At 37.2% G+C, this 14,559-nt stretch overlaps 1 protein-coding gene across 1 annotated transcript in view; it reads right to left on the bottom strand.

Moving 5' to 3' along the window:
* LOC128985417 (protein dachsous) overlaps nt 1–14,559 on the bottom strand; it is a 34,811-nt gene that overhangs the window by 11,934 nt on the left and 8,318 nt on the right. The window contains exons 2-14 of the mRNA XM_054404895.1: nt 10,694–10,847; nt 9,569–9,713; nt 9,006–9,136; nt 8,587–8,709; nt 7,520–7,738; nt 6,683–6,892; nt 6,131–6,266; nt 5,109–5,356; nt 3,549–3,804; nt 2,962–3,155; nt 1,887–2,061; nt 1,095–1,317; nt 257–477 (exon numbers count right to left, since the gene is read on the bottom strand). Of these exons, the coding sequence (XP_054260870.1) occupies nt 257–477; nt 1,095–1,317; nt 1,887–2,061; nt 2,962–3,155; nt 3,549–3,804; nt 5,109–5,356; nt 6,131–6,266; nt 6,683–6,892; nt 7,520–7,738; nt 8,587–8,709; nt 9,006–9,136; nt 9,569–9,713; nt 10,694–10,846 (2,434 nt within the window). The 5' untranslated portion in view covers nt 10,847. The remainder of the gene's footprint in view (nt 1–256; nt 478–1,094; nt 1,318–1,886; nt 2,062–2,961; nt 3,156–3,548; nt 3,805–5,108; nt 5,357–6,130; nt 6,267–6,682; nt 6,893–7,519; nt 7,739–8,586; nt 8,710–9,005; nt 9,137–9,568; nt 9,714–10,693; nt 10,848–14,559) is intronic.

Here is a 14,559-nt window from a genome sequence, read left to right as displayed (position 1 = left end):
AAACATCGCCAGACATTAAAAGACATATGTGAAACGGTAACAGATTTACAATAGGATAAGACTTCTTGCAGTGTCCAAAGTAAATGCTTTCTCTTAACCTAGTTTTGTATTGGTTAGTTGGAACAGCATGACGGTCAGTTCAACAAATTTTCCACACCAAGGCCAAAAGTAGATTAAACTTAATAAATATGTACAATGGTGTCAAGAATACTAAGAGTTTGAAATATTATTATCATAGTCATCAGCTGCTACAGACCTACTGTAGTCCGCTCGGAGATATGACGGACGTAGTTGTCCTCTGGCGGGAACCTCGGTGGTTTGTTGTTGACGTCTGCGATGTTGATAGTCACTGTGGCCTGAGCAGTCTCGCGTATCGGAGTTCCACTGTCAACTGCCAACACGACAACCTCATAACGTCGAGAGTCTGTGATGTCCGGGTCAAGTATAGCAGCCTTGGACACCGATATCACCCCAGTACTGAAATGCAATAAAGTTTTATTGAGGCACAAAAAAAGCAAATTTAATATGATTCAAGCCTCTTATTTTGTACAATCTCTTGGACCTTTGTTTACTGGACCAAAAGGCTACATTCATTTGTAACCTGATATCAACCGCCGGCATGCATACCTCATCACTAGTAAGATTATGATTAAAAACTTAACTAAATAAATTAAAACACAAATAATCACATTTATTTTTCCTATGTGTTTGTTTTTGCAATTTAATCTATTCTTGCCAGTAAGGTAAGCAAAAAATCCTCAAAATCCTTTAAATCATGGCGTAAAGCCATCTTAACCGAGGGAGATCAGCTGACTCTTTAGTCAGGACCATTAACTCAAAGCCAAATAATCAAGAACAATTGGGTCTAGTTTTGTACTATCTAAAAGCTACTGACTTTGACAGGAAGGAACCAGTATCCTTTTAATTGATGGGTGAACACTATAACCTCTCAGCTATAGGTCGGCCGCTTAGAGAGCGACCTCCTCTTACATGCGCGACAAATCCTCATGCAGTTCGCTATTTGTCCGGCCGACCTTACCCAACTTTTCTCAAAAACAGATGGAAAAACATTCCTTATCACTTTTGAAACTTACCTAGAGTTGATATAAAAGTTGTCAGCTCCAGTGGCTATTCTATACTCCACCAAACTGTCTGGTCCATCCGGGTCCGTAGCTCTGACAGTAGCTACGGGCGAGTCCGGGGGAGAGTTCTCCAGAACAGTGACATTGTATGGGACTCCTCGGAACACAGGTCGCTGGTTTCCTGGGACCCCTACCCTTACAAACACCGGGACATCTCCATGAAGTGGTGGTACTCCTGGTGACAGAGGGACTTTTACTGAATGTTTTATATGATTGTGCACATTCATCTTTGCTTTGCTTCACACATACCCTAGGCTTGTAGACAAACAAAAGTAAATTATTTCAAAGCTAATTTTTCTTAAGCATAATCAAGTTTACAACAATCAATTGCAAGTATAAAAGAACTGACTTATGATTCTAAAGGCTGATGATACTGTATCATGGTTTTGTTTTCAAATATTCCTCCTCTATAGTTCTTACAAGCTAAAATCTGTTATGATTTTACCTTGTAAGTTTTACTTTTTTAAAGCAATTTGGCACTACTATTTTTGAAGAGAATGTTTCAAACAATGAAATGGTATTTTCACTATCCGACCTCATTCCTATATTAGACAGCATCATTGATAGCCCAATGTCAAATTGCATTTTGGCCCAAAATTTACCCTACTTGAGCTTGAACTAGCAACCTTTAAGTATGAAGGCGAGTGCAATAATTCAGCTACCCAGACAATTACTGTACAGGGTTTGACATATTAGCTGTATAAAATATGTAGTGTGGAAAAAAGAATGGCTCTGTTCACTAACCATCATCAGCAGCTCTGATGGTCAGTTCGTACTGTCCTCGTGAAGTGTGACGAGAACTGACGGGCGAAACCATCCTCACCTCCCCTGTCTGGGGGTCGACAGTCAGCACATCAGAGTTGGTAGAGACGATGCGATACGTCATAACACTCTTACCCTCCTTGTCTGCATCTATCGCCTGGAAGAAAAGTATAACTGTTCAGCAAAGAGTTTTACAAGATTATTCGTATCTTTCCTCCCTGAAGAGCGGAGTGCAGAGAAGCGATTTTAATGGCAGTTAGCTCCGCTTCTAGGAATACAGTACCATATTGCCTAAGACTAGAAGAGAGCATACCCTACACTTCCCGTTCCGCTTCCGCTCTCTAGGAAATCGCAGATAACAAATTGTTCTTGAAACAATTTACTTTCCAGAGTATTCTTATCCTTTATCTTAGAGTATTTCTATCCTTTATGATTTTTAAGGTAAGCCAATAATTATAGTCTTTTGGAAAAACATATCATACAAGTTTCACTTTAGTTGATAAAATAAAATAATTACCTTATCCAAGTACAGTGGCTCATATGACTACTAGTTTCGTTAGTTTCATCGATAAGGTAATCATTTAATTTTATCAATAATATATTCCAACCAAGGGTCACAACGAATAATATTTCACTTTAAGTTTACATACTAGTAAATATATCCCCCCCAAAAAAAAAAAAAACAATACACAGCATAAATCTTCTTTCATCCATTCCAATTTGAATTGGGATTGACCCCTTAGCCCTCAGAAATCATAGACCACGATTCATGATAGGCAGGACCGTCAATTTTTCCTTACATTGTTACTTATGGCTACTAAAACAAAAGTAGTTTTTGCATAGGAGTGAGACCTGCTTGAATACTCACTAAAATATCCAATTAATGCTTATTATTATTACAAGCTAGGGGAAAAGGTAAGTAAACAGTCCAGTTGGCGCCAGTCTCATTTATACTAACTTGCTTGCCGCAACTGGATCTTATTTAAGACAATCCTTGGACGAACCTCATACTAACTTATATTTATCTGTATTTTTCTACTGTTTGTTGGATTCTCACCCTGACAAAAAACTGAGGCTGGAAGGTGGTGGCTCCTTCTCGCACAGTTCTGCGGTACTCTGATAGCTCGTACACTGGAGGATTGTCGTTAACATCAGCGAGATGTACGAGTATGTTGACTGTGGTAACGCGACCTCCTCCATCCTTAGCTTCCAGAGTTAAGGAATACGACTTCTGTTTCTCATAGTCAACCTCTGTGAAGCATTCATCAATATGATTATATGAGAATAACTCATTTGTATTATGGTGTGTACTTCTTTTATAGTACCAACAATAATGCATCATTTTTTTATCGTTGTCAAACGACCAACTCCTTTGAAATGGTCAAGTGAATTTTGAGACGGAAGAAAATTTTGGAGCGCAAACACAACCATTGGATGGATCAAATAATTTTGTACACCCAATATTTGAAACAGAAAAGACTATTTAAAAGTTTTTGCAAGATTTAAAAAGTGGAAACATTTTGAATTTTCCAGAAAAAAATCAAACATGGAGAGTGAACAGAGAGTATCTCTCATTATACTCCGCATTAATGTGCAACAACAATTACAAAAAATATGTACTCAGCAAAAAAAGGTTAGACTTACTATTGATTAGATAAAGATTTCCCGTGTTGAGATCAGTGCCAAACTTATCTGTGCCAAAACCTCTGAGAGTGTACTGTATCCGGCCAAACTCTTCACTATCCTTGTCAGTGGCTGATATCTTTGCGATTAGGGACCCTGGAGCCAAGTCCTCCTGAATGGTATACGAGTACTCGTGGTTGCTGAACACAGGAGAGTTGTCATTGGCGTCTAGGATGTTTACGATCACATCAGCACTAGAAGCTTCCACTGTGTCACCCTGAAAAGAAGTTTCATGTTAGATGTATAACTAAAATGTTGGGAATTTTTGTACATAAATTGAAATGCAGTTGTCCCTATGGGGAAAAATATCATACCAATATGGAAGTGGTAAAAAACATTCCTAAAATTAGTTTTGTTGAAAAAAGGCTTGAATTAAACATCATTGCAACCAAGTACTGTATTGTTAGAAAATAAGACAAAACATAACAAAACCCAGGGCCGGATTTAGGATTTTCGCGCCCCTAGGCCCAAATAATTTTTCCGCCCCCTGTTCTGGTCACAGTTTCTTTCCTACAAACCTTTATTAAAAACTAAAAAAAATTGTAATGCTTTATTGGCAAGAGTTTTTTTTTTTATATCAACTTGCAAAATATGTTAAGCTATGGCTATTTATTTTAATTTTAGATATTAAAAAAATATTTTACCTACGACCGTTTTTTAAAGTAGCCATTTCAGTCCAGTTCTTAGAATTGAAAAGTTTCACTTTACAGCTGTTTACTTTCATATCCACATAGATTCATTTCATATCCGCATAGTTTTCTCATATCCACACAGGTAACGGACCAATGAGGTTCAAGTATTGAGAGAAAAGAATTAAAATTGTAATGCTTCGAACGTCAACTAATCAGCTGATCAGTTGACCAATTTAATTGTTGATCCGACTTGTTCATGTTGATACTCGCGTATTCTTAATTAAATTGGTGGAAGTCCAAAAATAAATGAAATAATTTATTTGCCGAATTGTACCTGATACAATATTATTTATGGTAAGAATGCTGCTAGCAATGTAATATTTAACGAAGTTTAACAAACACGTAATTACAGGAAATCAGCTGATTATACAACAAGTCGTTGCATACCTTTCAGTGGCAATGACAATACACGAAAACATAACCTCTCTAAAAAGTTATCATTAGTGATTGTTAGTAATTAAATCCATATTGATAGTAATTAAAAAACGGTCGTAGGTAAAGTAGTGTACGCAACTCGCGTTAATAGTCTTTACGACACTCGTAGAAGTTTTTAAGGCACTCGCCTAGGCTCGTGCCTTAAATTTTCTACTCGTGTCGTAAAGACTCACTTAACGCAATCGTTGCGTAAACTACTATTTCCTCTCAGCCGTGCGCCCTCTGGGAGCTTGCGCCCATAGGCCCGGGCCTACCGGGCCTATTGGGAAATCCGGCCCTGACAAAACCACTTATTAACCCTTGCAAAGAACAAATTTTATCTTTATAGTTTAAGCCTAAGACTCTGATTATTCCAACTTTTAGTTATCACTAAATTTTTTATCCCTAAACCTACCTCAGGAGTCTTCTTGTGAGCCACAACCGTGAAGGAAGCTTCCGTAACGCCTCTGTCAAAGTCAAGTCCATTGTTGTCTTGCACTCGTACCACTACGGGTGTACGACCTCTCGAAGTCTCTGGCTCTACCCGCAGCCACCGTGTCACTCGACTGTCTGTTGAACGCAGAGAGAGCGAGTAGTCTGCGTTGTCACCAACGTCTCCATCGGTCACTACCATGTTCAGCCCGGGCAGTGGAGTTCCAATACCTGAGGTGTGGAAGGATTAGAATTGACTTTTGCATACTGACGTAGACTGTTCCTGCAAACTGACTGGTGTGTCTACAACACACAGTTCCACACAAACTATTTGTTAAATCATTTGATTAAAAAACTAAATATCTTTCTAATAAAAAAATCGTAACTGGCAGGGTAGCTGAGTGGTTATAGTGCTCACCTAACAGTTAAAAGGTTGCCGGATGAGAAAAGACAGTATACAATATGTTATGATAGTTATGATAGTTTGAAACTGGACCCAGCTGTCCCTGATTATTGGGCTTTAAATAAATGATCCTGGCTAATGAAACATCTGATCTTAGTCAGTACCGGTAACAAAGCTATACAAGGCACACCATTCTACACTCATCCTTCACTCATCTTTGGGTTAAAATAAGCACCAAAAGTGGTGTCCCCATCTCAATTGATAATGAGAATGATAATAATTTTGCATTTTAAAGCTTTTGGAAAGGAATGGTCCAAACCTTGATCTTTTGCTATCTAATGACCTTTTATGTTAGACATCATCATCAATTGACAGCCCAAAGACAAATAGCATTTGGGTCCAGAATGAATTCTGGTTGGGATAAAATTCCCAAATTTGAAGATTGACACTACTGTATATCCACTTGGCTGACAATATCCATAGCTATTCATTAAAATATCTACATTTAATCTGGAATATCCATTAAAAAGGAAAAACCACTTATTTCCATAAAAAAACTTTTCTGAACTTTCCTATGAGAAAAAAGTTACTTGTTCACCTACCGACGTCCTCGGAGACATTGATGTTGAAGATGAGTTGGTTGAACTGTGGGTCCTGATCGTCTACGTCAGTGATGACGACTGTGACACTCTCATAGCTGAAGTCTCCGGGCAACTCATTGTTGATCAGTTCTGTAGCCTGGAAAAGAGAAACATCACTGCCAGCTTTGGTATTGATAATCTATTGGATACATTGACAAATTGATTTATAGGAAATAATGTGTATGATTTCAAAAGCGTGTAGTCAAAAGAGACAACATTCAAGGACATTCCTCCTTAACCCTACTTGTTTGCTAATCAGTAAAACATTCTTTATTCATGTAAATAATAAAATAAACTGAGTCATTTTCTGCCTAAATGAAAGGATGATTGAATAACTAAAATTAGCATGCAAAAGTTAATAAATTAAATGTTAAGTTATATTAAAATATTGCCAACATAGAACCAACAATTAACAATTGTTGTCAAAATCTCAGTCTATTCTTTTAAATTTCCTCACAAACATGATTTTTCCAAAAAATGATGCATTTCATGAAATACAAAATAAACATATACCTTGATATTGAATGTGTAGACACCCCCACTCTGCAGCACCAGGGGATGTTCCCTGTCTATGGGGGTGTCACTGGTGACCACGGTAGCCTGACCTCGGCTGCCCATGTCCAGCTGGAAGTAACCGAGGTCGTCTCCCTCGATGCTCAATGTCACCGGCCTCGGTTCTCCTGAGTCTCCGTCTTGGGCTTGCACCTTCACTACACTGTGGCCCTGCAGTATCAGGATAGATGAATATTGTGGTTGGTACAGAAATAAGAAGAACATTTAATATTTTAATGACATATCAACTTCTTTGATTCTAGAGATGAAAATGACTTGATTATATCTAATTCAACCTCATGTTGTTTATGAACCTATTATTGATTAATAATTCTGAAAAATGGCTCCTAATTTCAGAATCAATGTTTTTGGATGTTAACCTAGCAATCTTTGTATTCAAGGGCAAGCAATCCAACTTATGACTGCAGCTATACCATTGTCTTACCTATTTTACTCATAATCTTACGGAAATTCACTATTTTATAGACCGCCTTACAGAATAAAACATCTTTGTTTTGAGGCAGTTAAGGTTATATTTCATTTTAATAAAAATATTCAGAAACTTTGGCCATTCAGTAAGTCAAAAAATAGGAAGTAAAAAGATTATCAAGGTATAGATTGTTAAGGTAGATTAGAGATTTTAGTATTAAAATCAGTTTTGGACTGTTTTCAAGTATTAAAAGTGTCAAAAACACAAGACTTATAGTGGCGTGTACAAACAATGAAAAAAGAGAGCCAAAGAAGAAAAGATGGCCTATAGACAAAAACCTTGAAAAATACAGATTTCGTTGTACTCACAGGGGGAGTATTTTCCTGGACAGTAGCGGAGTACGGAGCACCCACAAACACCGGTGCTTGGTCCTGGACGTCGATGACATCTATGACAACGTTGGCCGTGGCAGTGAGTGGACGAGAGCTGGAGTCAGAGGCTTGTAGCACAAGACGGTAGCTCGACCACATCTCATAGTCCAGCTTACGAGACAGAGTCACAGTCCCCATGTATTCTCCTTCTGCAATCTGTGAGACAATGTGTGACGTAGCGTAAGAAACAGCTGAACTAAGTTTAAAATAACTAGGTAGAGTATGTTAAATGTGGATTCAGGTTATTTTGATTTGATAACAAACTGTCCTGATTGTGGTCGAATAAATAGGATGGTTCATAATCAAATCTTGATCCATAAAAGAATGCATTTGAAGAATGAATATATTTGCAGTGTGTAACATGATGCCAATCAGTGGCGGATCTAGAACCGCCAAAATGGGGGGGGGGGAGGGCGAACCGGGTCGTTTGGGGGTACCCCCCAAAAAATTTGTGTGGACTAAGTCTCCAAAATGGCAGTTTTAAACCGTTTCTTTGCCCAAAGTTAGTGTGACAGATTATTTTTACGCAATGTGTATTCACTACTGTATTACATGCTGTAGAAAAAAGTACAAATATGTATGCCCAAGGGGGGGGGGGGCGGTCACCCCCTTCGTCCCCCCTCTGGATCCGCCACTTATGCCAATGCCAATGCCGATCTGAGGATATGTGTTGTATCTATTTGTGTACGCAGCTTCTTGTTATAAAGTTTTAAACAAATATGAAGATGTGAAATATGTAAATTTTCTTTTTCATAAAGAGGACACTTCTAGTAATCAAAACAACTGTTTTTGTTTTCCTTATATCAGCACACCAAAATTATATACTCATGAAACCAAAATTAATTTATACTGAGCATGGATCAAGGTGTAAATTTTCTTTTATCATAAACTAACTTTAAGAGGATTTTTGATCACAGCCCCTTGCTTATAAATCATGCTAAATAACATGCTGAGTTCGGTTTTTAGCATTCCCTGAAGGCAACCTTCTGATTTGATGGATTTACCTTATCAGTGTGGACGCTGAAGGCACTACAAGCATCAGATTGGACACAGGAGATGGTCAGTTCAGAGTTTACACCGATGTCTTTATCCACCACAGTTATGTTGGAGTATAGCACCATTCCGACCTGAAAAAGTTGAAAAATTCTCAACCAGTTATGGGTAAAATTAAACAATACAACTATCTGAGAAGTTTATCAATTTGTTAGATTATGAGATAAGATGATCTATTAAATCAATGAATTACTTGTGCTCAAAGGGTGGAAAATAGACATTATAGTTCGGCCACTTAGAAAGCGACCTCCTCCAACATTGGTTTAGCATTAGCGCGCAGGTCGTTTTCTAAGCGGCCGAACTATAACATTTTTTTTTGTTTAAGTATGAAGGTTACTTTTTTAATTATCCGGTACACAAGAAAACAAACCTTGGTAGACTCAGGTACAGCGAAGGCGTACGGCCGGCCGATAAACTGAGGAGAATTGTCGTTCACATCCAACACTGGAATCACTCTCCGCAAGGAGACAGTGTTCGGCTCAACACCTCCGACTGACTCATCTAAAAAGGACAAATGAATTTAGATTACTTTTGAGAAATCCTAAAGATAATTTCAAATGCAAAGTTCATGAAAAATAACTAATTTGTAAGAAAAACTAAAAAAATCTGTTGTAAGAACACTCGTTCTTTACTAGGAAAAGAAGGAATATAATATTCTTGATAATACCCCAACACCCCCGAGGCATCAATCCTGCAGACTTAATTGACTTTCAATTTGTCTGGTTTGATTTTTACCAAAACATTTCCATAAATAATTTATTTTTATCCCTTATTAAATTAACAAGATTTAACATTTATTTACTGTGATATAGAAACACCAAATAGTTAAAAAAATATTTCAGTTGGTACTATCATTTTTTAATGGAAAGTAGGTTGTATATAAAAAAACTTAGACTAGAACAGAAACTGTTTCTCGGAATAATCATAATTCACCTGTGATGCTGATGATGACCTCTAGTAAATCCACAGTCTCTCTATCTAGGGGTCTCAGTAGAGTGACTACCCCAGACTGACGGTCCACTGTGAGATGTTCACCACTGATGCTGTAGTGTACCCCGGCACCCTCGGGGTCCATACCCTGCGGAAGGAAACATGTAAAAATGAGTAATTCACTATTATGTTCCATTTTTTCATGTCCCAGCTTCACATCCCAGTACGCTTGCTCCCGTAACCATTTTCACGTTCAGGCTAGACCTAGAAAGTGATGGCATTGTCACATTTTGGATAAAATCCATTAGTTGTTGGTGGGATTCAAACCCAGGGTTTTGGGGAACGAAGTCCTGCACTCTACCAGACCAGTTTACTCGCCAACTAGCAATAGATTAGTGTTCATATAATAAATACCGGTACAGTTCAAATAACAATGCCTTACCAATGATTTTACATTGTAGCTATAAATTTAAATCAGTTCTATCAACTCATCATCAGGTCAGATTGGAGACTTGAGATAATCAAAATAATTGCTTTGCTCTATTGCCAGTGGCTTATTAAATGGGAGGGGGGATGCGGAAACTGCTTTCCCACATTGCTTTTTCTAGGAATTCTATGTATTAATCCCGTAAGTTAGTCAGTAGGGAGAGGTTTCTCTCTGCAAAATGAATGTCTAATACTATTGGTCCCCAAAATTGGAGGAAACAAATTTTGGTTGGCTCTAGAATAATCAAACTTGATTTGTTTATTTAGTATTTACATTTTGTTTAGATATAAAGTTCTTCCCAGATGTGCAGTACATTAATTCATGTTTTGAGGATATTAAAGTTATAATAAAAGGTTTGAGAATCTATCTCTTGGGAAAACTAAAAACCTAGAAATGTTTAATTGTTGTGAAACACCTATAAGAAAGCAGAGTGGTAGATTGACCAAGGAACAACAACGTTCTTACCCCACCAGAGGCTTGTCCTCTAAAGCTTGTCAGTAAATACTAAAATTTTCCTCAGTCCATTGTATTTATTTTACTCCAGAATCGTTCATAGCTCGAGAATCGCGAAGGTCTACAACTTGGGTAAAAATACTCAATTGACGATACAAGTTGGTTATAATCTTTTATATTCAAATCACCTGTAGCCTGTAAACAGGTGCTCCGACTGGTGTGTCTTCTGGTAGAGCAAACCTAGCCATGTCTCCGCCAGGCAGGAACTGTGGGGGCCTGTTGAGTTGACCAACTGCGGGGGCAGCTAACACCAGGAGACACCACGCCACCACCCTCCACATGCTGAAACAAGCATGTGGTTAGTGAGGAAATATCAGATTTCTACGATACCACCACAACAATTAAACATAAGTTTTTCCCCACTCATATAGTGTGAGTGAATGAAAAGTGTTTCATGAATACTACAGATTTGTTACTGTCTAAGATCAGCTGGTTTTCGAGCCAAGACAATTTATTAAAAGCCCAACGATCAAGAACAGCTGGCTCCAGTTTTGACATTAACTTTTGGATACTGAAATAAACATCTATGTGGACCAGTTGTTGTATTTTCAATTTTTCATCCAAATAACACATCTTTTAATGAGCCACTTACCGAGCTACAATAATCCGGCTCATATTTTGTCGAAGCAAAGGACCAACAAAGGTTGAATAAAAAGGATAATTACTATAGTAATTTGAGCACAGTTATGGTAGAAAGGAACATGATTTACTGTACAAAAGTAGAACAAAGTAAAGTAGAATTTTATAAGTACTGTGGAATCTATATATTAATACACAAGCATGTTTCTTGAAAACCTTTTTCTCAGCTCGTGTGCTTCGCAGAGAAAATCTACGCATACTGTTAGAAAGATATTTTCCTGTATATGTGCATAATCCCTTTATAAATTAAAATAGGCTAAAAAATAAGCACAACAAATTTATTTAAAATTTAAAAAAATACACGGGACTTATAGGTTGCCATGCTTAAAAGGTGACGAAATAAAAACGAAAAGTAAAATCAAAACAAGAAACAAGAAGAAGAAATTCTAATCACATGTTTTATTTACAGCGGGTTAAAATAAAGAAGTCTGTACATTAAATATTTTTGGTCGAGTTTTCGACCACTGGACGTTGTCTAGTATACCGGTATGTAAAAGTGTAGGGGATCCAGTATTTTATCCTTGTTAGTCCTACAGTAATGGTGTAATGTGGCAGTGACCCGTGCTACCTTGGTCATGGCCCACTGGGAATTACGGTTCTACAGGTCAAGGTTTGGTCAACTGTTGTCTAATTTGGTTTAGTTCATGTTGAGATTTGTCAACAGTTTATATTGCGAGATGGGTGGGTCCCGGGCGGGACAACAACCTCATCTAACCATGATGTGATGATATTAGCATACAATCATCACCAAGTCACCAACCAGTCATTCAACATTCCCGGTGACCTCACCGTTTTAGAAACTAACTCTTCGAGGAACTGTCATTAAGAGTGCCGTTCAGTTCAGGCAAAAATAATGTGTATCATTCATGACTTTAACTTATGTAGCCTACTTGAAAATCTTTTATACTGTACACATAAAACACACATGACTCACATTAGACTAATAAAACGTGGCCAGTGGCCATACTGTCACGTGCTGCGCCGGAAGATGAGTCATATAAATTGAAAATCTGAAATTATTGACGTATAATTTTTAACCTAGAATACCCGATCAGGTAATATTAACTAATTTCGAATATTTCAGTGATCCAAAGATAATCCATCAATTCATCACAAAATCAAAAATGTTTTAAAACGTCTTGGTGGGCCAATACTCTTACGAAAACTATATTCTATAGATTGCTTCGGCAAAAAACTCAAACAAACAAACCCAACAAACCAACAAACCCCCACACATCTGGGCCTCCCAATAGTTAACAACAACAACAACAATTAACTACAAGTTCCATTTTCAACCTAATAAAAATAACATTGATTGCAATTAGAATGAAGGTGATAATCGGTTTAGCCTCGTTCGTCCAAGGCTTGGTTCGCTCGGTCGTTGCCTTTTAGTGCCCGGAGCGCGTTCTGTAGGTCGAAGACACCCATGAATGGAGAGCTAATAGACTAGCCAACAAAACAAACACAGAACAGAAAACGTCTCTCCCGACCTCTCTGCTCTCACATACCGTCGCTGTTCGCACACAACGCTTCTGAGTTTAGGATCACGCGACGCGATGTTGGGTGAAATCGAGGCTAAGTCTTGGAAACTTAAGTAATTTCATTAGTTAAAAACTATCGACTACATGAAAACAAGATATGTTAAGGTTCCTCTGTACGAAAGAAAAATGAATATGTTTTGTTTTATTTCAAGTCTATAGTTATTTACCTGAAAGACATTTTAGGAAGATGTGTACAAAGAAGTGTGGTAGCGGGAAATTAAAATTACAATATAGCTTGCCAAGATGTTTAACATTGTTTTACCTGAATTTACCTGAATCGGTCAGAAGAGGATAAAAAAAAACTTAAAATTTTTACCCTTTGTAGGCAAACTTATGAAAAAAAGTATTTAAGTGGTGATGTTAACCAGCTGAAGCTTACTGGTATCTATTGAACTTTCTTTGGTCATTTAGCATGGACAGTTCCATTTAACATGTACGGTAACGACAATGTTTTACTTGTATTCTATTTTTATAAGCCTTATTTATTCTTACAGATAAGTTTGATAGGTATTCAATGGTAATGTACATAACCGGATTCATCCCTGTTCAAGACTCATACTTACTAATTGCAGGTAAGATTTTCTATTTAAAAACACCTTACAAGTTCTTGTTAATTCCTGACCCAGATCAACTGTCCCGAACTGGAACTGTTGGAACTGATGCGTTATCCAAGCATCACAATCACAAAAAAGAGCAAATAAGTACTGAGAAAATAAATAAATCAAACCGTAGGATAAAAGAAAATAAATTATCAAAAGAATTATAGAACGCTATCACCAATTTATTACAAGATTTTGTTAGTGATTATGCGTATTTTGTGATTGATCAATCGAATCAACTGATTGGTGATGACCTAATACCATACAGTCTGTGAACTATCCCAGTGCGGCGGCCTCTCGTAATTCTGCCTGAAGGAACTTTCTCTCGCGATTCATGACGTAACCTAAAACTGAATCTCTATGACCACTGTAAGCAAATTTTACAATACAAAACACAGCTAACTATCTAACAGCTTCGTTATTCAGTATCAGCCTTTGGTTCAACATACGATCAAAATGGCAATGGCAGTGAAAGATACTGAAACCGTGACAAAATGTAAGAAGTGGAAGTGGCTAGGAAAAACGTCTGGAAGTCCTGAATCCCTGAATGTTTATAAAACACAGCACTTTTGGCCTTTAGAGGTACAGTCTGAAGATTATGGAACTGGTTGGTACAAACCACCGTAGGCGTTTGATGGGTCTAGGTAGGTTGGTGAGTAGGAGAATCACGATCTTTATGGAAGTAGTGATTTGTGGAACACACATTACAACTCCAGTTCACTTTATAACCTAAAAATAAAATACCCCCGCCGCAGCAAACCTGCAGACTAAGCGAATTTCCATTTGACTGATTGGATTTACACTGAAATGTCTACTTAAAAATATAACATTTATTCTTGATTTAATTAAATAGAATTAGTTTAACAAGTACTTAGGTTTGCTGCATCAGGGAGGGTAAAACTGTTTTTTTTTTTTGTAAAATGTGAATAGTTAGTAAGAAATAAAAACATTTTCCAAATTTGATCAAAATATGTTCACAAACAAGCAAACTACAACAGTTTACTTATTCTCCATAAGAATAACATGGGAATTTTAAATTTACAATTTTTTGGAATTTTCTCCGTAACCATTAGGGCATAATAACGCTTCAATATACTAAATTATTTGTTTTTTTAAGCTCTACAAAATGGTTTGGAAAAAAATTGCTAAATTTTATGTTTTTTGGGTAAAAAATGGGAAAAACCTATTTTTACCCCATAAAACCCCCCGTAAACC

This window comes from Macrosteles quadrilineatus, unplaced genomic scaffold (genome assembly GCF_028750875.1).
Source record: "Macrosteles quadrilineatus isolate MER2022 unplaced genomic scaffold, UCM_ALF_1.0 Scaffold_2__2_contigs__length_208266976, whole genome shotgun sequence".
In the NCBI taxonomy this organism is placed as follows: domain Eukaryota; kingdom Metazoa; phylum Arthropoda; class Insecta; order Hemiptera; family Cicadellidae; genus Macrosteles; species Macrosteles quadrilineatus.
Note: the sequence above shows the minus strand (reverse complement) of the source record. Positions and strands in the feature narration are given on the sequence as shown.